The 22,731-nt window shown below is 41.5% G+C and overlaps 1 protein-coding gene across 1 annotated transcript; it reads right to left on the minus strand.

Moving 5' to 3' along the window:
- Positions 1 to 270: 270 nt before the first annotated feature.
- LOC129734958 (protein NYNRIN-like) lies at positions 271 to 3,478 on the minus strand. Its single transcript, XM_055700370.1, has one exon. The coding sequence runs from the start codon at positions 3,476 to 3,478 to the stop codon at positions 293 to 295; it is 3,186 nt and encodes a 1,061-aa protein (XP_055556345.1). The 3' UTR covers positions 271 to 292.
- Between the last annotated feature and the right edge of the window lie 19,253 nt (positions 3,479 to 22,731).

The raw sequence follows: 22,731 nt of genomic DNA on the forward strand, positions 1-22,731 counted from the left end.
TTTTCTGGGCATGATTCCAAGGCCAATTATCAGGCTCTTGGTTGTAGGCAAGAGAGAGGGTACAAAAAACCACAAATGGTTTAAACCCACTATTGATCATTTTAAGAATCTAAACGTTCCTCATATATACATATAAAATCTGTTTTGATCAAAAATATCTTTGTTTGAGTTGGGGCTTACTGATAACAAGTTGGGCAAGACTGGCCACTGGCTCAGTCCCAGACTCTTTTGTTCTATATTGTTTGTTGTGGTGCCCTTCCCATATGGTGGATCCGCAACCTCTCAGGTTCACTTACTTGCCACCCACATTGTTCCCATTTGTCCGAGTAAATTTGAGTTTCAGTTCTTTTTTATCTGGGGTTACTTTCCAAGAAGTTGCAGGGGCTTTCTTAATCCGGGTATGGTGAATCCAAGAATTCTGTCCCTCAACCTTGATTGCAGTGTAGGTGGTGAGTAGGACTTGAAAAGGTCCGGTCCACTGTGGTTCCAGGGTTTTATCTGCAAAACACTTAACGTATACATAGTCTCCTGGTTGTATATCGTGAACAGGTCCATCCAGACCCCTACTGCGTGTTCCCATCACATGCTTCTCAATTCTTATTAATTGTTTGTTTAGTGCCACCATATAGGAAGTCATTGTTTCTTCACCAATCTGTGAAGACGTCCCCTTTTGTACCCCATAGAGTCGTCCATATAAAATTTCAAATGGGCTAAGCCCCTCTTTTACTCTCGGTCTAGTTCGAATTCGTGTAAGAGCTAATGGCAAAGACTGGGGCCAAGTTAGATTTGTTTCTTGACCTAACTTGACAATCTGTTGTTTGATTAGACGATTCATCTTTTCCACCTGGCCACTCGATTGTGGTCGGTATGGGGTATGTAATTGCCAATCTATTCCTAGATGGTGGCTGATCTGTTGCACTATTCTGGACACAAAATGTGGTCCTTTATCCGAGGACATTACTGCTGGGACTCCAAACCTAGGTATTATCTCTTGGAGTAGTATTTTGGTCACTTCCCGGGCTTTAGCAGTTCTGCACGGGAAGGCTTCTGGCCAACCTGAAAAGGTATCTGTTAGTACCAATAAATATCGATACCCCCCTTTTCTAGGAAGTTCCGAGAAATCGATCTGCCAATGTTGCCCAGGAACATTTCCTCTCCCAATTTTTCCCAACTTTGGCCCCTTGGTAATCTTAGGATTAGTCTGGAGACAAAGATCACATTGTTGGGTTACTTGTCTAATAGTAGTATACAAATTTCGTGCTATTATGTTTTTAGTGAGATCCTTATATAGAGCTTCTGCCCCCCAGTGCCTTTTTCTATGCTCTTCCCGGACTACTGACCATACCATGTAGGAAGGAATCACTATTCTCCCATGTGAGATTATAGCCCACCCTTCCTCATTATATGATCCCTCTAGGTCAGAAATCAGTTTGCGATCTTCTTTTGTATAGTCTGGTTTACCTTCTAGAGATATTTGTCCATCGGGTGTTAGCGCACCCTCCACCTTGATTGCTTTTCTGGCTGCCTGTTTTGCTTCCCTGTCCGCCAGTTCATTTCCTCTTTCCAATTCCGTGCTCACTTTCTGGTGTGCCTTAATGTGCATAATTGCCACCCTTTCAGGAAGCTGGACCGCATTTAGGAGTTTCAAAATTTCTTCCGCATGTTTGATGATTTTTCCTTGGGAGTTTAACAGTCCCCTTTCTTTCCATATTGCTCCATGAGCATGTACCACTCCAAAGGCATATTTAGAATCAGTCCAAATATTTATAGGTTTTCCCCGAGCTCTCTCCAGAGCTCGAGTAAGGGCTATGATTTCAGCCTTTTGTGCCGAAGTGTCAGCCGGTAGCGGCCCCGATTCTATCACTTCTTCAGAGGTTGTAACAGCATATCCGGAATGTCGCTTTCCATTCAGCATATAGCTGCTCCCATCCGTGAACCAATGTTCAGCTCCATTAATAGGAACATCCTTGAGATCTGTCCGACTAGAATAAGTGGCTTCGATTGTTTCTAGACAGTCATGATCGACTGATTCTCCAATATTCCCATTAAGAAATGAGGCCGGATTGACGATGTTTGTAGTCACGATCTCAACATCATCTTGTTCCACCATTATGGCCTGGTATTTTAGGAATCTCTGTGGGGACAGCCAATGCCCCCCTTTTTTTTCAAGGACTGCAGACACTGTGTGGGATACTAAGACAGTAATTTTCTGGCCCAGGGTAAACTTCCGGGCCTCTTGGATGTTTAGGATGACGGCTGCTACTGCTCTCAGGCAACCAGGCCATCCTTTTGCAGTGGCATCCAGCTGTTTAGAGAAGTATGCCACTGTCCGTCTGTATGGTCCCAAATCTTGTGCCAGTATTCCTAATGCCATTCCCTGTTTCTCATGGGAAAATAGGAAAAATGGCTTACTCACATCAGGAAGGCCTAGTGCTGGTGCCGACATCAAGGCTTTCTTCAGTTCATGGAAAGCTCTGTCTGATTCAGCATCCCACTGAAGATCCTTCTGATTAGCTGCTATCAGGGAATATAATGGTTTAACAAGCAAGCCATAATTACATATCCAAAGCCGGCACCATCCTGTCATTCCCAGAAATGTCTGCAGTTCCTTTACAGTTCGTGGTCGGGGGGCTTGGCATATGGCTTCTTTTCGGGCCTTCCCCAGGACCCGTTGTCCGGCACTGATCTCGTACCCCAGGTATGTGACCTGTTGTAACACCACCTGTGCCTTCTTCTTAGAAACTCGATATCCTTGTAGTCCCAGAAAGTTCAGCAGACTCACAGTCCAAATAATACAAGATTCTTCGGTTCTGGTTGCAATAAGAAGATCGTCTACATATTGTAACACTTTCCCTTCTTCTGACGGTGTTTCCCATAACTCCAAATCCTTTGCTAATTGGTTTCCAAAAATTGTGGGGCTATTTTTAAACCCCTGTGGCAACACCGTCCATGTGAGCTGGGTCTTTCGACCGCTTCTGGGATTTTCCCATTCAAAAGCAAAAATTCTTTGGCTGGCTTCATGGAGAGGGAGGCAAAAGAAGGCATCTTTTAAGTCTAAAACTGTGAACCAAGCTAGGTCAGGTGTCAGGGTGGTTAGTAAGGTATAGGGGTTAGCTACTACAGGATACAGATCCTCTGTTATTTTGTTAATGGCCCTTAAATCTTGAACTATCCTATAAGACCCATCAGGTTTTTTAACTGGGAGGATAGGTGTGTTAAATTCTGACTCACATTCTTTTAGTAGTTTTAGTTCTATGAATCGCTCTATGTTTGGACGAATTCCTTCCCTATCTTCCCTTTTCAGTGGGTATTGTTTAATTCTTACCGCACTCTGTCCTTCCTTCAATTTTACTATTACAGGTGATGCATTCTTGGCACGTCCCGGTATGTCAATTGCCCATACTCCGGGATATACCTGATCAATAATTCTGGTATCAGTTTCCCTTTTTATAGGAGTATTGGCCAGAGATAGGCTCATAACCTGTATGTATTGATGATTATTTGCCTCCAGAGTAACTTCCCCTTTTTTAAATTTGATTGTTGCCTCCAATTGTTCTAATAAGTCCCTACCAGGAAGGGCCTTTGGGGAATTTGGCATAAATAGGAATTTATGGATCCCCATCTGTTTTCCCAACTTATATTTTAAAGGTTTACAAAAATAAGCCTTTTCAGTTTGGCCAGTTGCACCTTTTACTGAAACATAATCATTTCCCAAAGGCATTAAAGCCTGGTTCAAAACCGAATAGGTGGCTCCTGTGTCTATTAAAAATTCCACCTCATACCCATTCCCTGCCCTAGAGGGGCCGTTACCGGTCCTGTTGTACTGCAAATGCTGCAGCAATTGGGGTGACATTGTCAGGTCCTTCTGCTCAATTGTCAGCAATAGCAACCCCCTCCTCCTCACCAGCAGAAGGGTTCGGGGCAGGAGATGCTCTTCCTGCTCTGCAGGTTACACAAACCTGCCTCTGCAGCAGCACTTCTGTTTTAACTCTTTCTTACCCTGAATGCAAATCTGCTACTTGTTGCTTTAAGTCTGTGTTATTACATATCAGGCCTTCGCAGGCAAACAGAAAACATCCTGCCATGCATCCCAGCATGATTCAGTCGCACCTTCGAGGGGGTACGGGGGTTTGTACAAACTCACCCCAATACTTCAACACTTTCACAAGGTCTTTGATTCTCCACCCACCCCCGTCTCAGGTTTTACATACATTAGTACAAGTTTTTATCTTACAACGTGTTTCACTCTGGTTGCTCCACAGAAGGAACCACAACCTGAGCTTTTTAACACAAAAATTTCAACAAGAACATCTTTCTAGTTTAGGTCTCAGTTTTTTCCTATCCTTTTCTAGAGCCACAATCAAAGATCAGGTGATGTTAATCCCGCACTCTTTCTAGTGCTAGTACCATAGGATCCCGACGGGGTACTAATCCACAGTCCTTTTTGCCATTCAGGTTTGTCCTGGAGGACGAAGAACATGTCTGCATACGATACTTCGTCCCATTTTCCTTCTCTCCTCAGACACAACATTAATTGCAGGAGAGTGTTATAATCTAACGTTCCTCCCTCCTGAGGCCATTTCGCATCACTCCCCAATTTATACAAAGGCCACCACTGATTACAATATTTAACCAATTTCCTTCTATTTTCGGTACCACCATGTCCTAAAATATCACTCCAATGTTTTAATATACAACCCAAGGGCGATTTTTCACAGGGCTTACTCCTTCCGTTTCCCATTTTGCAATTTTAATTACTTTGTTTTTCTCCGGCCGCCTTAGCCACCCAAGGTCACCCAAGGTCGGAAATGCGGATAGAGCTTCTTACTCGTTTTGCACTCAAACGCCTGTCTCAAGCACTCTAGCACTCACACTCAGTCAAAATAATTAAGCTATACACGGAAAATCAAAATGCGCATCTCAATCACACCATTCACACTCTCCGGGCAGCCCTCAGTCACACAAGCAGTATGTTATACGGTACCATGCACTTATGTACAACTTTTAGGAACACTAACAGTTCACAAAGTATGCATTTCAATGAACAATTGCCAAAAAACAAACAACAAACAAAACCAAATTTTTCCTGGTCTTAAGCAGAGTGTTAAGTTTTCCGCTATTTGCCACGAATTACCAGAATAATAATATTTTTCAACATACATTTCTAACTCCGAGTTTTGAACACATAACAAGACAACAAATCGAACAAACAAGACACAGAGCGCTATTTCAGTTGTTACATTCCAGGAATTCCCCAATTCTTAAGACAACCTAAAGGAAGTTTTTAGCTTCCTCTTTTTTTTGTATGTTAATTAGCTTATCAGTCCTTTGCCTGGAATGTGGTGGTCTTGCAGGTTTGTAGGTGATTCATGTCCTTGTGACCATCCGATCTTCTCCAGCAAGGAGACTTAGCACTCCCTCCCTCTAGATAGCATTGGAATGTCTCTCATCCTTTTCTCATTCTCTTTTAAATAGCCCCTTTGTTAGAGGAAGAAGGGCAGGCGTCTCCTCAAAACTGTAGTTGTCTCCTCAGAGCTGTGTGCCTATGTGACCAGACATCGCACCCATGACCAGTCACCATACCCACATTCCTTGAGCAGACATATACAATCACAATCGATGTCCATTGTCGCCATTTCACACTATTTCTCCATATCACTGTTAGCTCTTGATTTTTTACTTTAATTTCTAATTGCAATTCAACAATTAAATCTCGTCCTAACAGATTAAATTCTGCTTCAGGGACGAGCAAGAGTTCACCCATTCCAAATTTATTTTCAGTTTCGAATACCACATTTTTGATTTTGCTTACTTTAAAGGGTTCTCCTTTTGCCCCAATTACTTGTACTTTTTCAGGGGAAACTTTACATCCCTCAGGTATATGCTTAATAGTCGATTTCTCAGCCCCAGTGTCTACTAAAAAGGTGAACTCTTGTTTATGGGGACCTATTTTTAATTTTATCAAGGGCTCATGATGACTCCGGTCCCCTAAGATATAGAGCCCCTGACTCTCCTATTTGCCACAAACTGAGTTTTGAGGAGTGCTTACCCTAAAGGGTCGTCTGGATTTACCCCAGAGTACAGCTGAAGGGCTTTCCTCAGTCGTTCCAGCCACTCAGTAGGGCTTTCATCTTTCTTTTGCATTTCATTAAATGCTTTATTGATATTCTGGCCTAATCCCCTGAATTACTATAGTTCTCAGGTCCTGCATATGAGTTCTATGCACTGGATCCTGATTATCCCAATTAGGTCTTTGGAGTGGCCATTTAATATCTGCTTGGGGTCCCTGGGCATGCTGAGCATCCCACAGTCTCATTCCTGCTCGTCTAATCATATCTCTTTCCTCGGTAGTAAATAATTGACCAAGGATAGATTGCATCTCATCCCAAGTATAAAGGTTTGGTCCCAAAAATTGATTTAATCTTTCTGCCACTCCGAGTGGGTCCTCAATTAAGTTTCCCATCTCGGTTCTTTTAAAATCTCGTAGGTCAGCCGAGTTTAGGGGTACGGAAATATATCCGATCACAGGTTGAGGTCCCCCCATGGGTATTTCCCTTAGGGGGTACATCTGAGCTGCCCCTTTTTGACTTCTAGTTACGCGTCTAGGAAGAGGGGGAGACCCTTGTTCCGACTCTGGTGGGGGAGTGGGCACTCTGGGGACCTCTGGAGGGGCTGCGGGAGCAGGAGGAGGAATGTAAGGAGGGGGGGTTAGAAGGGTTTCATCCAACTCTTCCTGCTTTTTCTTTTGTTTAGTTTTTATTTCATTCAGTGGGTAAAGTCTAGCTCCCGGTCTTTCTAGCCACACTTCCGCATATCGACTCTCCTCCGGGTTAAGGGGTTTTTTATTATTAACCCAGAGGTTTAATTGCTGTCTTACCCAATCTTCTTCTGACCCATAGACTGGCCAAAAGACATTTTTAGAAATCTTCTTCCCTCCCCATATCTTAGTACAATATTCTATCATCTTCTGCTTATCTTTCCCTAGGGTTCCAGGGAAATATCTCCAATTGTGTAAGATATATGCCAGAGGGGTATTCTTAGGTACAATGGGTACCCTTCCCATGGGAGTCGAAGGCTTGCTGCCCTTCGCCCCCATCTTCTGGAATATCCACAAACATACACTCACTCGCTCCCCTTGTTCCTGGCCCAGTCCCTCACGGGAGTTGGGAAACGCAGTACTTAAGAGTCCACACTCGCTTGGTTCAGTATATCGAACCTCTCACTCGTTATATCCCAGGAAACCCAATCCCGCCCGAACGGCAAACCCGCGAACAAATTCGCAATATACTTACGCGTCCTGCGTCTTCGTCCGGACTCCCGTGCACAGAATTTTTATGGGATTTTACCGGTTTCTCCTTTGCTCATTATTCTAGAATTTAGGTTCGTCGGTAAGGTTGGAGTAAGCTGTTGGTCGCGGGGCCGCGAAATGTCGCGGGGCGCCTCCCCGGAGGACCAAAGCCCACCGTTCCTTATCCGAGTCACGGCACCAGAATTGTTATAAATTGAGACCACAATAGATCATAATCCAATTAAAATTTTTATTAATTATAGCAAGCAGATTATGAGCAAAAACAGCGCTGGACGGCAGGGGAGTCTGCGCTCCGCCAACTGCCGTCCTGAGCAGTTCAAACAGTCCCTTTTTATACCTTTTTTTTACTTTCGTGTTCATGAAGTAGTGGAGGTGTTGACCCTTCATTCATATGCACAAGCGGCATCCTGGACACCTGGCGGTGATCTTATCTTTCACAAGCGGCATCCTGGACACCTGGCGGTTATCTTATCTTTTGTTGCCTAATCTTTACATTGGGCTTAACATAAATCTTAATAAACAATACCCTAGTCCATGGTTTCTCACAATTGTGCATGCCCGAAGTGAGGAACCATCTCACATTTATACAATAAAACAATTGAATATTCAATTAACGCCTATACATATTCGTTACCTAAACCAGCTTACTCTCGCTTCCTGTGTTAATCAGCTTATCAGTCCTTTGCCTGGAATGTGGTGGTCTTGCAGGTTTGTAGGTGATTCACGTCCTTGTGACCATCTGATCTTCTCCAGCAAGGAGACTTAGCACTCCCTCCCTCTAGATAGCATTGGAATGTCTCTCATCCTTTTCTCATCCTTTTTATAAATAGCCCCTTTGTTAGAGGAAGAAGGGTAGGTGTCTCCTCAGAGCTGTGTGCCTATGTGACCAGACACCGCACCCATGACTAGTCATCATACCCACATTCCTTGAGCAGATATATACAATCACAATCGATGTCCATTGTCCCTATTTCACACTATTTCTCCATATCACTTGAAAATGTTTTAACGTAGTATTCATAATTGCCCAGGTCATTCTTAAAATTGTTTTTTTCCTACTGTTTAGAAGAATAGAGTATTAACAGTACATGGAATAATCCATGGCAATGTGCACATGCAATTTCTCAACATCTTTACTTTTCTGATGTTCTTTGCTATCTTTGATTATTCAAATTCCACTTAGATGCAGAGTTGCAAGGGTTAGAAATACTGACTTAAAACGAAAACCTCAATATTTGTGTGTAGGCCTTTTTAAAGTTAATGTAGGCTAAAGTCCCTTGTTCAAGTATTAATACACACTGTGAGGCATCTAGCAAACTTTTAAAAAAACCCAAACCCCCAACCTGCATTAGTGAATGAGCTTTTCTTAAAAGGCTGTTCATCTCATCTGTGCATATGTATAGAGGAGGATAATTGGGATTACTGCATATATTGTTATATATTTGATACAATTGCATTATTTAAAAAAAAAATTAAGTTGTCCCATTTGTGTCTCTGTCAATACAGATTTGTTCTGTAATTTTTCCCAATATCTTTTCATAATATATTATCACACCATTTGCATTCTTGTTTTAGTTTCTGTGTTACTGTGGTAATAAAGGCTAAGAAATTATTTTATTGAAATTGTATGAAATACATGAGTATTTTAAGGATTTATCTTTCTTTTGCTTTCCTATAGCTTTGTTCTATTGCAGTAATACCTTTGGAACAGACCATATATTAACTACAAATCTGCTATCAAATATTCTGTTCCAAATTAGATATCTTTGTTCCTCTCTCTTAATTAAGCCTTTACTCATGGCTGAGGATAAAGGAAATAAGAGAATGAATTTTGATTTACTGCCTAGGGCAGGAAAATAAATCTCTTCAGAGTTTTAAATTAAAAGATGCCGTCACCAATATTGCAGAAAACATTGTGGTCCTTTTAGCTGCAGCGCTGTCTTCATTGGTGGCACAATGTATGTTTGTTGTTTAAGAAATATAACTCATTTTGAATAACCAGTTATCTACGTGATTTTTAAAATGCATTATGTAGGTTTATTTTTTTCATATTTCATTCATTCATTCTAGGTAAGTAGAAACTATCCAATGTTGCTTTCAAAAGCACATGTGTGCACAGAACTTTGTTATACAGCCTGTGCTCTTCATTGAGTAATTTGGTCTGTTCTGTGTATCAAAATTCATTACTTACAGATAAAGTTGTTGCTTTACATAAATATATATTTTTGTTGTTTTGAACTTTTCTTTGGTTTTCTTATTGTCTTTAATAAATTGCTGTATGTTCTTAAAAGATGAACAGAGGTTACAGAAATGGTGGTGTACATTCTTCAAGTATTGCATGTGTCTGCACATCTGTTATGTATCACGTCATCACAACATATCAGAAGACTGCAAACTATGTAATTTTGGTTGAATACTTTTTCTGTGGGCCTGTATAATTTTTCATGAAGTTCAGAATGCATAATTTGTTTAAATTAAAATAATGATTTAATGAAAATTTATTTTAATTACATCTTTGAATAATTAAATAATTATATGATGGGGAGAGTGTAGGACAAGGCCTCAAGGACAAGAGTCCAAGTACTGATAGCCTGATGAATAGAGACTTGTTAGAACTTGTAGGGCACAAGCCCTGGGAGCAAAGGAACAAGCTAACTGCAGACCCCTGAGCCAGCACAGTTAAGGAGGCAACCAGACGGACAGAGAAACAAGTAGCCAGATAAGGGAACGGATGGCGCCAATATGTAATCAAGAAAGCCGCGTAGAAAGAAACTCCCTAACCTTGGAATAGAAATTATTGCTAGGTCAAGATAAACTAGTAAGTTCCTATTATTCTAACGGTGTGCCTTAAATATCAACCAATCAGTGTTTTTTACGCTTAAGATTTAACCAATCAGTGTGTAATATGTAGAAGGTAGAAACATATATAATTGTAAGAAAATCACTAATAAATGGACACTTGCTTGCATCAAGCTGCGTCCCGTCTCTTCATTCGCCGCAGGAGAGAATCCCTAATATTTTCCATGATTATTTCTATTACTAATTTTCAGGTTTATTGAAACCTCATTCTTAGAATTTAAAAACTTACTTTTAGAAAATCTTCTGAAAATCAAGGTATTCCATTTTAAAGTGAAAATGGGATGTTGTTAAGGGGGTGAAAAAGCTTAGTATCTTTGTTTTCTGATTTATTATACAGAAGGCTGTTTTTTAACAAAGAAGGATTGCTTTTTCTTTTTTCCCTCCGCTATTCTCAGTCTCTTTTGATCATTGATCTGGGTGACCCCATTCTCAGGGATTTTTTCTTCATTTGACATGGACAGATTTTTGAAGTATAGCTCTCCTTTGGAAACCTTGGGCAGTTCCATTTGACTAACCTGTGATCTAATGAGCAGTAATGTAGAGTTACAACGACCATTTTGTTTGCTTTGAGGGAGGATGGCTAGACAGACAGTGGGAGAGAAACAGTGTCTGTGGAGAAAAAAGATGCAGAGTGATCGAACAGTGTGAAAAAGACTTCTTAGCCCACATTAGTGTTCCTGATTTACTTCACAACAGTTCAGAAAAGGCCAAAGGCAGGGTTGTCATTAAATTGCAAAGTTGAAAATCCTAGTATTCAAAAGCATTAGGTTTTCTGAAAGTTGTAAAGTAGAAAGTTTGTGGTTCATGTTGAATTTGCCAGGAGGATATACAGAAGTATCAGCCTCTGTAAAACATTAAAGGTATATTATAAAATCCTGCTGTAAATATAAAAAAGAAAAACAGCTTTTTAAAGTACTTTCATGGCTGGCTGTTTTACAATGAGACTTGGGTGCAAAAGAAAGGCCAAACACTAACAAATTTGTTACGCTTTCTTTATGAGCCCTGGGGACCCCTTAATTATGTGCCTGTGCTGCTTTTTTTGAGATCTGTAGAGACTACATATGTGTGTGTTTGTATAATACATTGTTTTTATTTGTATTTATTTAACATACACACATATATATACATATACATGCATATATATGTAAAAATAAAATCTAGTGGTAGTTAACCAGGAATGTAGATTTCTAGTCTTTTGCAGCATATTATGATTTTTTCCCCCTCATATCCTTTATTGTTTCTTATGGAGTGAACATTAAACACTAATCTTCATGCCATTGGTCATGGAATGAATACAGATGTATCTTAAATTTACACTTATAAATGCAGAGACCAAAAAACCCCATTGTCTTTATGTTCTGAAGAATAATTTTTCCTAATAGTAAATGTTTCTTCCTGACACTTGAATTGGACTTCACAGCCTGTCTTTAAGACAGACTAATATACTTCGTTGTCTTTGGTTAATATTTGCAAATTTTTTTAAGACCACTTTGGAACTGCAAAAAGAAAAAGTTGGAGCTACCTATTTCTGAATTTATATCTCCTCTTTTGTTTCATTTGTTTACTTGACAGTGGCCTGAATCTCCATGATTTGGAGTACAACTACCATGCAGAATATCCTTTTAAGCTGTTGCATGTCATTGCTGTTTCTGATCTGGTTGGCTTTAGTAAAACCCAAAGTGCAGCCTTTTAGTTATACTATCATTGTGAATAGAAGCAGTAGGTAATAAAACAAATGGGTGGTCTTAGGGGTAAGGTACTATTTTCTGTATGCTACCAGAAGTTTTGCTAATTGATTCTTACACCTGCTGTCTGTCAAAAATCAGTTTTCCACAACTGGCATACAACTGTGTTGACTTTTAGACTGTGCTAAAGGCAGAGTTTGTTGTCTTGATCTTTCTGTGTCTCATTGCAACTAGTAAATATACAAACTTAACTGTTTGAGAACAACTGACCATAATTAAGAAATTTTTTATTATCTGACTTCAGGAACTGTACTCCCCTTGATCATTCAAATGATTTCATTGACATTAAGGGAGCGTCTTGGTTAAAAGGAAGAGAGGACAATAGGATGTCAGGCTAATCATGCTGAAAATTAGCTTTTGGTTTTTACTTGCATTGGATTATGTATTAATATGTGATGTCAGATATTTTTTTTTAATTTATCTTGATCCTCTTTTGTTTGCAGTGAACATATAGTGCAGTTTTACCCTCCTGATAAACTGAACTTTACATGACAGTTTAACGTGGGAAACAAAGTACATTTTCTATATACAGTGCTGCATTTATCAATGACTTTCTCAGTGTGTCAATCCTGCTTTTACTACATTATAAAATTAGAGTATGATTAGAATTTTTATATGAAACTAATTTATTTTGAAACAGTGTAGTATCCAAAGTAGCTTAGTGGTTACCACAAATAGGACTAAAAATTTTACCAGGGTACATTTCCATTTTCTGGATTATTTTAACTGATGTTTACTTGCAGCAACATTGTTTGGAGATACATTGTAGGAAACGGCACTTGACTAGCTTTCTCTGTAGCTTTAGGTTCTGTTAGTCAATGTAAAGTTATTAGGGAATAAAATAATGGAAAAATGTACCAACTCTGGACTTTGGGAGAGCTAACTTTGGCTTCTTCAAGGACCTACTTGGAGGAATCCCATGGGTAAGGGCTCCAAAAAGTAGGGGGGTCCAACAGAGCTGGCTACTATTCAAGCATCACTTCTTCCAAGCTCAAGATCAGTGCACCCCCGTGAGTAAGAAATCAAGCAAAGGAGGCAGGAGTCCTGCATGGATGAGCAAGAAGCTTCTGGCAAACCTCAAACAGAAGAAGGAAGTTTACAGGATGTGGAAAAAAGGACAGGCCACTGGGGAGGAATATAGGGATGTTGTCAGAACATGCAGAGAGACGACAAGGAAGGATAAGGTCCATTTGGAATTAAATCTGACCAGGGACATCAAGGACAACAAGAAGGGCTTCTTCAAGTACATTATCAGGAAAGGGATGACTAGGGAAAATGTGGGCCCACTGCTGAATGAGGTGGGTGACTTGGTGACAAAGGACACAGAGAAGGCAGAGTTACTGAATGCTGCCTTTGCTTCAGTCTCACTGCCAAGGCTGGCCCTCAGGTTTCCCAGACCCTGGAGGCAAGAGAGAGTCTGGAGAAAGGAAGACTTTTCCTTAGTCAAGGAGAATCGGGTTAGAGATCATTTAGGCAAACTTGACACCCACAAATCCATGGGACCCGATGGGATGCACCCCCAGGTGCTGAGGGAGCTGGCAGGTGTTATTGCCAAGCCACCCTCCATCATCTTTGAAAGGTCATGGAGGACAGGAGAGGTGCCTGAGGACTGGAGGAAAGCCAATGTCACTTCAGTCTTCAAAAAGGGCAAGAAGGAGGACCCAGGAAAATACAGGCTGGTCAGCCTCTCCTCCATCCCTGGAAAGGTGATGGAACAGCTCATCCTGGAGGTCATCTCTAAGGATGGGGAGGAAAAGAAGGTTATTGGGAGCAGTCAACATGGATTCACCGTAGGAAATCATGCCTGACCAACTTGATATCCTTCTACAATGGAATGACTTGCTGGGCAGATGAGGGGAGAGGGGTGGATGTTGTCTGCCTTGACCTCAGCAAGGCTTTTGGCGCTGTCTCCCATAACATCCTCATAGGTAAGCTCAGGAAGTGTGGGTTAGAGGAGTGGACAGTGAGGTGGATTGAGAAGTGGCTGAATGGCAGAGCTCAGAGGGTTGTGATCAGCAGCACAGAGTCTAGCTGGAGGCCTGTAGCTAGCGGTGCTCCCCAGGGGTGAGTACTGGGCTCAGTCCTGTTCAACTTATTCATCAGTGACCTGGATGAAGGCACAGAGCGTACCCTCAGCAAGTTTGCTGAGGATACTAAACTGGGAGGAGTGGCTGACACACCAGAAGGCTGCGCTGCCATTCAGCGAGACTTGGACAGGCTAGAGAGCTGGGCAGAGAGGAACCGAATGAAGTTCAACAAAGGCAAGTGTAGGGTCCTGCACCTCAGGAAGAACAACCCCACGCACCAGTACAGGCTGGGGCTGACCTGCTGGAAGGCAGCTCTGCGATGAAGGACCCGGGAGTCCTGGTGGACAGCAAGTTGCCCATGGGCCAGCAGTGTGCCCTTGTGGCCAAGGCAGCCAATGGGATCCTGGGGTGCATTAGGAGGACTGTGGCCAGCAGGTCAAGGGAGGTGATCCTCCCCCTCTGCTCTGCCCTGGTGAGGCTGCATCTGGAGTTCTGTGCCCAGTTCTGGGCTCTCCTGTTCAAAAGAGTCAGGGAACTACTGGAGAGGATCCAGCGGAAGGCTACCAAGATGATTAGGGGACTGGAGCATCTCCTCTCCAGGCATTTAAAAAGTCTTTTGCCTGTTAGTCACCTTTCACTTACATGTAGCTTAGAAGGAATTTTTATTGACTGAAGAACTGTCTGTTTTGAAATTAGGAACATTGAATTTTTTGTTTTATTACAATTAGTTTGTTGACTTTTACTTGAGTTAGGAAGATGGCTGATGAAGTCCAAACAGGGTAAAAGTTTAAAGGGTCTGCTCTTGTGAGTAATAAGGGGCAGGATTTGGCTGATTGTTTTTGTGCATGTAGAAGGCAGTAGATCATCAAGTCTCTGACCCCTATGCAGGGGTATGGATGCTCGAGAAGTGAGCTGTGTTTGAAGGGTAGGTCAGCAAAGCAGCATCTCCATTTCTGATAGAGCCTTACTGTGAGATAATTTAAAAATCCAGTATGTCTGGCAGTGGGGCACATGGAGCCTCTGTGTTAGTTTGGTTCAGTCATGGCCTGGTATTTGAATCCTCTCCTGTGTACTACTGATCAGGATGTGCATGGGTCTGAAACTCCATAAGGCATTTGAAGATGAGTTAAGAAGCTAAGTATCGCTCATTAAAAATGTTGTTTAGAATCTGCAGCTGTAACCAACATCCTGCTGGGGAGGAGACCTGATAGCTGAGGACAGTGCCCTAAAACAGTTGTAGAAGACAGTTCAGGCAGAGAGGGGTTGGAGGGAGAAAACAAAGATGTAATGAAAGAGGAGGAACTTGAGTAATGTCCTAGGTAGAACCATGGCTGAGAGGAGACTAGAAATCTGTCTTCTTGGATGTAAAATATTTTGCAAAACTGTCTGTCACGGTCCACTCAGTGGACTCGTGATGGTTCGATAACTATGATCTCGAAGCACAAAAATCAAGGCGACCACGCCAAGGGGTTATGCTTCAATCAAACAGCACAATTTTATTGTTTGCCCGTAAAGCGACATGCAATAGGTAGAAAGACAGAAAGTGAATAAAAGGTAAAGTAAAAAGAAAAGGAAAGAGTATTATAGCTACCACCACGGGTCCAAGGCATCCCTATGGTCCCAGGTCCAGGCAGTGTCCCGCTGGTCCTTCCGATGGTTGTGATTCTTGGTGGGGAAGATCTCCAAAGTTCAGTTGCTAAGAAGGCATCTTTTTATGCCAAGCAACACACCTTGCTCCTCCTCTGGTCCATGGACTGCCACCAGTCTCCGCCCTCTCGAGCCAGGTTATCTTGCCCCAGAGGTGGGTAGCTTCAGACCAGGAGGCGTGTTCTTGTATTGTTTTCTGGTTCGTTGTTATGACCACGGTTGTGATCCATCTTCTGGACAGCTGTTATGCGGCCTTATTCAATCCCAGGTGGCAGGGAACGGCATAGTACTCCTTGTACTGTGCAGTTCTCTTTCCCAGGGTCTTGGTGTCCATGAGGACCACATTCCATCTCCAGGTCTCTGTTGGCAATGTTGAGACAATATTGTTCTCTTTAGACCGACTCTTACACCACCCCGTGGCTCAACATTGTTATCAGGACCACGTGGCAGCGCTATAATCCTCTAAGAGGGGTAAAAGAGGACAGGGAAAGAAAAAGGGGAAAGGAAAATGACAGACAGGAAAAGAAGGGGAAAATAATCATCTTTATCTCAAACAATTTACAATAATCAAATGGTATTCATAAAAATGACTAAACATAAATCTGTTTAGGTCTTATACAATTTTCCTTGTGTCAGTAGATTTAGGGATGTCCACATTGGAGGGGATATTCAACAAGTTATGTGTATTGATTACAGATGTCAGATATGTCAATTGCTTTACCATTCTCCAATTTAAGACATACAATATCATTGACAAAACAAGACCGATCAAGACCAATATCAAAAGGACAACAATAGGGTGATACAACTTGTTCAAGATGCCAGTAGCAGTCGGTGACCATCCGAAAAGTGTGTCCCACCATCCATGTTCTGCATCTTTTCCCACTCTTCTCAAGACACGGTGTATTTCTTCCACATTGTGGTGGACAGTTATCAGGGTTTTCTGTCCGTTTTCTCTAACCTTTTCCAGAATCTTGATCAAGTCTTGACACTGCAACAGTTGTTTTACCAAGGTGAGATTATTCCAATGGGTACAGGCTGCAATTCGTGAATCAGTGTATAATTAGATTTCAAGAGCTGGTGAGATGTGACTGGGGCTAAATAGGAGAAGTCACATCCAGTGATGTTAATAAAATTGCAAACGCAAAAATTTGAATGATTCTTAGTATCTACAATCACCGTATCTACAGACACAGAATTACAAGCAGTTCTCAAACATGCACAACCTTTGCCAATATATACAAGCACTGTTTCAGGGTTATCGTCAGGATGAATCTCAAAATGACAGATATTCTGTGTAGTGTCTAAACAAATGTCCTGAGCTCTGATTGTGTTGCCTTCACAGACAAATCCTTGTTGTTCCCGCACAATACAAGATTCCAAATCTACAGTTTGCCATTTCTCATCCACCTTTTGGGCCCATACTCTATGCTCGAAAGGATAGAGTATGGTTCCATTGTGGTTCAATCCTAAGGCAATAATGGGGTAGATTACATTTATTGATGCATGGGATATCGTCAATACAAAAGCGGTGGAAATGTTTGTGGTGGGGTTATAAGTAAAGTTTACCAAATTCCACCAGGATTGGAGTTTCCTCTCAAAGTCGGTGGCACTGTCCCAGACTACTTTCCGAATTTCAGTGGGAAAAGTGCCTCCTTCACCTTCTCTAATAATCGAGTCAGCCACTGATTGTATCCATAATTGGACCTGGATACATCTAAGAGCCAAAGAAAGGTTATTTTGGATTATACCAAGTGCATCTACAATCAATTTATGATCTTCCACATTCACCTTTTCCCATTTTGGTAGCACATCTGCTAACTGCCACTGGTTAGTTCCCAGAGCCAATAGGGAAGATTGCAAAGGCCGTTGCAATCATGCCAGATCATTAGCTGTAGTTGCCAATTTGTTCATTAATGTCTCTGAGTCAATGCCATTCAGAACCCTCAGTCCTGTTCCCAAAACACCAGTTAGGTCTCTCCGAGTCCATTTCCCAGAAGGTGTCCGTTTCCGCAGCCAGGTTATCCATCCCTCGTAAGAGGGTTTTAGGAAAGGAGAGCAGGCTGGCTGAATATCTGAAACATAGCTGTTTGTTGGCACAATAAGGGATTCAGTAATTAATCTGCATCGTATGGAGATGTTGTCACCCTGAGCCACCATAAAAGGGGGTAAAACTTCATTTTTGTCATTCAGCGTGAGGGTCATTTCCATGCCATGGTGTGTGACTATTGCAACAAGCATCACTGGAGTTTTAGTTACAGCATTTATTTTGAATTTGAAGGTCAGACTCAATAGATCTGATTGGTTTGCTGGATTGCTTCGCCAATTACACACCACATAGACAGGCCTCGTCAAGGTGAAGTTATACCAACAGTCAGTCTTGTCATTTTTACAAGATTTAGAGATCTCAACGTTGTTGGTACTTGGGTCCAGGGTGGTATAATTGCCGACGTGCTTTTGGCGACAGCACATAATAAGGTATTCTTGCTTATCACATTCCCACTCAGCAGTATGACAAAATTTTGCTGAAATACTGGGGTGAATTCTGGTTGTTAAATTTGGATCCAAAAGATTCCCAGAGATGGTAATTAAAGAGGCCTTTTCATAGAGAAGTCCTTCCACTTTTCTACATCCTACCATAATCTTTTCTCCAATTATTCCAGTCAAGGTTCTGATCCAGTCTTTCCAATCCCACTCCCATTCAAGTGGGGAATAGGCCTTATCATCATGCAATAGTACAGTGGCCAAATTTGGAAAGTGATTCTTGGGATACTGCCCAGTAAAACCAGTATACCCAACAATAGCTTTAGACCAAGGCCATTCAGCACCCTTTTGGTTATGCGTAAGTGGGAAAATACAAAAAAGTAGTAGCAGTCCAGTTTTACTATTGGTCATTTATTTATAGTTCATGTTCTCAGTGTCCATCAGAGTTCTCCTGTAAAAATAAAACAACAGAGCTTGCTTCCCTGAAGCAAAAAGAGTTAAAATGATGGGATTATCCAGCGGGTATTTATTTTATGTTCCTTTCCCAGGGCATCAGAGGCCACCCAAGTGTTGGAAGAAGGGTTCGCCGGAGTCAAGAAGACGTTCAATATGAGTTATGCATCTTGCTCAACTTTATTAGTTTCTAACACTACTTATATAGAACCGATACACATGCATATTCGTAAAGCAGAAATATAATTGGTTAGTAGTCTATAAACGCGCGGTTCTCACCCCCCTAATTATCATGACTAAAATAAGCATTTTATCCATGTAGCTAATTGTGTTGCTGTGCTTCAGCCTTGCAGTTTGTTACTCCCTATTTTCCCATACCGGTCCCTTTCTTTCTTGGCCTTGCACCTGCTTTCCCAGCAGCTGTAGCTTGTTACAGCCACGGCCTGTTGGCACAACATAATTACTTGGTCCCAGGATTCAAGAATAGCTCAAGGCTACCTTTCTTGTTAACTTCAGCACAGCAACTTCAGTACAATTCTGATTACAGGCCTATTCTAATACCAGGCCTGGATTGTGCAGATCTTCAGAGATTCTAAGGCCATGCTTCTGCAGCCATTCTTCTACTATTCCCCCTTTTTCTTTTGCACAAGCCAGGCCTGATTGGTTATGTTAAAAACTACTCTCTTTAAACAAGAAAAAACACAGCTAAAAACTAAAAGCATTACAATAATGTTTATATAAAAGCATATTCCTTCCATCAATAACATCTTTAACCAACCTGTTATGCCCAATCCTCTCAACCATTCATCAAAGGGATTATCATCAACAAGAATATGCTTCATGTTTCCCTGCAGTTGTGACAACTTCTTGTGGATAGATATGGAATGATTGGAAAAGTTCACACAACACATCCCTTCAAAATCCTCACAACCGTGTCCATGTGCTAATAACAAAAAAATCTACTGCATCTCTATTTTGTAATGTAGCATGCCTAACACTATCTACGTCAAGCGATAACAAACTTAAAATCTGCGATGTAAGATTAAATTGCTTCTCTCCCCAACACGCTAACCTTCGTATATTCTTAGCATTTAATGCAGTCATTGCTCCTGGCATAAATATGGAGTCTAAGACATTTGCTGTTACAGACTGCAGATCGACTCTGTCATTACATGTTTCATCAAAGGTGCGCAGTGCCCTCCGTGATCTATGAAATTGTGGATTCATTTTCAATAAGTCTTTCATACGTGGAGCAAAGAAAGTTAAACGCCCTAAATAACATGGTCCACCAACAGGATGCAAAGGAATCCCTGGCCATGCTCTATCTCCACATATCAAAAAGACTCCCAGTGGCAACTGATAGCCCCCTGATACATTTACATGTAAGCCTCCAGCTTTCAGTTCACTCCAATTAGGTGAACCGGTTAAATTTTGAAACTTTGTATCAAACTCACATTCACCTTGTTATGCTAGCCACAATCGCCACGGGTCACCAAACCAAATTACTCCAGTGCCATTTACAGGTTGAAGTGGTGGTACCGTGTCCTCGCATTCTGGCATTCCCGTTGCAGTCATGTTAAAGTATTTAACGGGCGTAATGCTACCTAATAGGTCTAACTCCTGCAATGGCAAATGATATGGTGGATTCAAATTCTCAATAACCGTTTTCTGCCACGCTGCATTACGCATAGAAGGCCAAACAAATTGCCCATTTGGACTCATACATGTACCATTCTGATTGAAAGTCAGATCCACTGTTTTAACATTCCAAAAAACCATCAAAATTTGTTTCATTCTCCTGCAAGGCAATACCAATTAAACAAGTTCTAAAGGGGTTGTCTGCTTGCTGCAAACTTAAACAAAAGTCTGTTACCCCCGTGATATTTGCCCATGTCACCCATATGTTTGTTCTAGGCAAGATGTCAAAAATACTTTGGCCAATGGGTAAAAAATTCATCAAGACCGTAAACCAAGTCCACCACTCAAACATGTTTAGTCCTACAATTTCCACCTTTTTTTTTTTTTTTCATTCCACCCCACAAATCTGTGCTTTCACAGATTCTGATGATGTGTACTGTCTCCAGTCAGCATGGTATTACACTAGTCATATGTTTTCTCTTGCTTCATGCCCAGTTACTAATCAAACACATATACCCTTTACACCATTTACATTTAAGCTTTGGCTTACAGAACCGCTTTACCCCAAATAGCATACATTGGCATAATACCCACGGGTTACATCCCTTGCAACACAGATAGTTTATTCCGTCTGCTCACTCTGAGTCTTCTCTTCTGTCTTCTGATCTTGACATACAGGTCGCACAAACTTGCTAGGGACCCATATAGGTCCTTTATCTGTGGAGATACAAAAATAACCTCTACCGTTAAATAACACGGGATTACGTCCTTCCCATACACCTGAACCCATATTTTTATACAGAACATTCAAACCAGGAACTGTAGTTGTTTGGTTCCCTCGTGCTGTTTGGTGATGTATAACAACAGGTGGTCCCTCTCTACCCTCCGTAAGGGAGAGATAGTTTAAGGTAAACAACACCTTAGTCAACCGTTTAGTTACGTCTATGTCCTGCGATACTTTCTGTCTCTGAAGATAATCCTTCAGGGTACGGTTTGCCCTTTCAACAACTGCTTTCAGTTCTAAGGTTTGAAGGTTGTCCCATGGTTCACCGGTGATAACGTGTTTCTGCCACTGATTATCGGATTGCCAAACATTCTTCTACACCCAAGCACATGCATTCAGTGGGGCTTTCAGTACCAGTGGTACGCTTCCCACAGTAGGAAGTGCCACCAGAACGGGTTGTCCTGAGAAGTGAGCTGGGTTCTTTAAATCATTTGGTCCCTTTAATGAGGGAATCAAGGAAGGAGCCGTTGGGCAAAAAGCGGTTATTTTGGGGCATCCGTTTACCCCCCATCTATCATTTACACCTTTAACAGCTTCCCACAAAACATGTTTGAGTGGTGGACTTGGTTTACGGTCTTGATGAATTTTTTACCCATTGGCCAAAGTATTTTTGACATCTTGCCTAGAACAATAATGGGGTAGATTACATTTATTGATGCATGGGATATCGTCAATACAAAAGCGGTGGAAATGTTTGTGGTGGGGTTATAAGTAAAGTTTACCAAATTCCACCAGGAATATATACAAATATCTTCAGGGTGAGTGTCAAGAGGATGGGGCCAGGCAGTTGTGCCCAGCGACAGGACAAGAGGCAACAGGTACAAACTGCAACACAAGAAGTTCCATCTGAATATGAGGAAGAACTTCTTTACCTTGAGGGTGCCAGAGCACTGGAACAGGCTTCCCAGGGAGGTTGTGGAGTCTCCTTCTCTGGAGACATTCGAAACCTGCCTGGACATGACTCTGCAGCCTGATCTAGGTGAACATACTTTAGCAGGGGGATTGGACTAGATGATCTCCAGAGGTTCCTTCCAACCATGACCATTCTGTGATTTTGAGATCAACAAAAAGCAGCCCCCAACCCCACAAAAAATCTAACTAGGGAATTTTGTGTTTTGCTTATCCTATTTACATAGCTTTGATATGTGTTGCTATCTTGGCTCCTACTTGTTTTAAGATAGGCAACAGGTTGTCTATTCACACCGTAAAAAAGTTAATTGTAGAAAAAGAATGTTTTCAAAGAACAGTGGAAGTATGGCTAATGCTGAATCCTTATCTGAGCTTCTCCAGGAGTCAAGTTAAAATCCATAAACAAGTGCAAATAATTTCTCTTATCTACAAAATGAGGAAATCATATGACAGAGTCTGGGTTTACACACCATTTGAACAGCAGACTGAGTATGACTGATAGCAAACAGATCTAGTTTTAATGCTTTCAGAAGCTGAATATCTCTCTTCAACTCACAGCTTGGACAACATCAGGGTCATCTAAAAATCTCATCTGCTAAGACATTCTAAACTGTTAGATGCATCTATGTTGCAGATGGCATTGCACGCACTCCACAATCAGATTTTGTAGAGGTGTCAACAATTTTAGTCAAATACAGTACAGAGATTTTATTGCTTTGTGTTAATACATCCCTGTGAGGATGACTTAAGTTGGCATTTACTTGTAGGAACAGTTTTCTGATGACTAACTAGATGAAATTTTAGCTCTACTGCCAGGCTATTTTGCTAGAAGTGTGTTCAGTACTCTTCTCCTCCTCCACAGAACAAAGGAAGGTG

Source organism: Falco cherrug (assembly GCF_023634085.1).
Source record: "Falco cherrug isolate bFalChe1 chromosome W unlocalized genomic scaffold, bFalChe1.pri SUPER_W_unloc_1, whole genome shotgun sequence".
NCBI classification, from domain to species: domain Eukaryota; kingdom Metazoa; phylum Chordata; class Aves; order Falconiformes; family Falconidae; genus Falco; species Falco cherrug.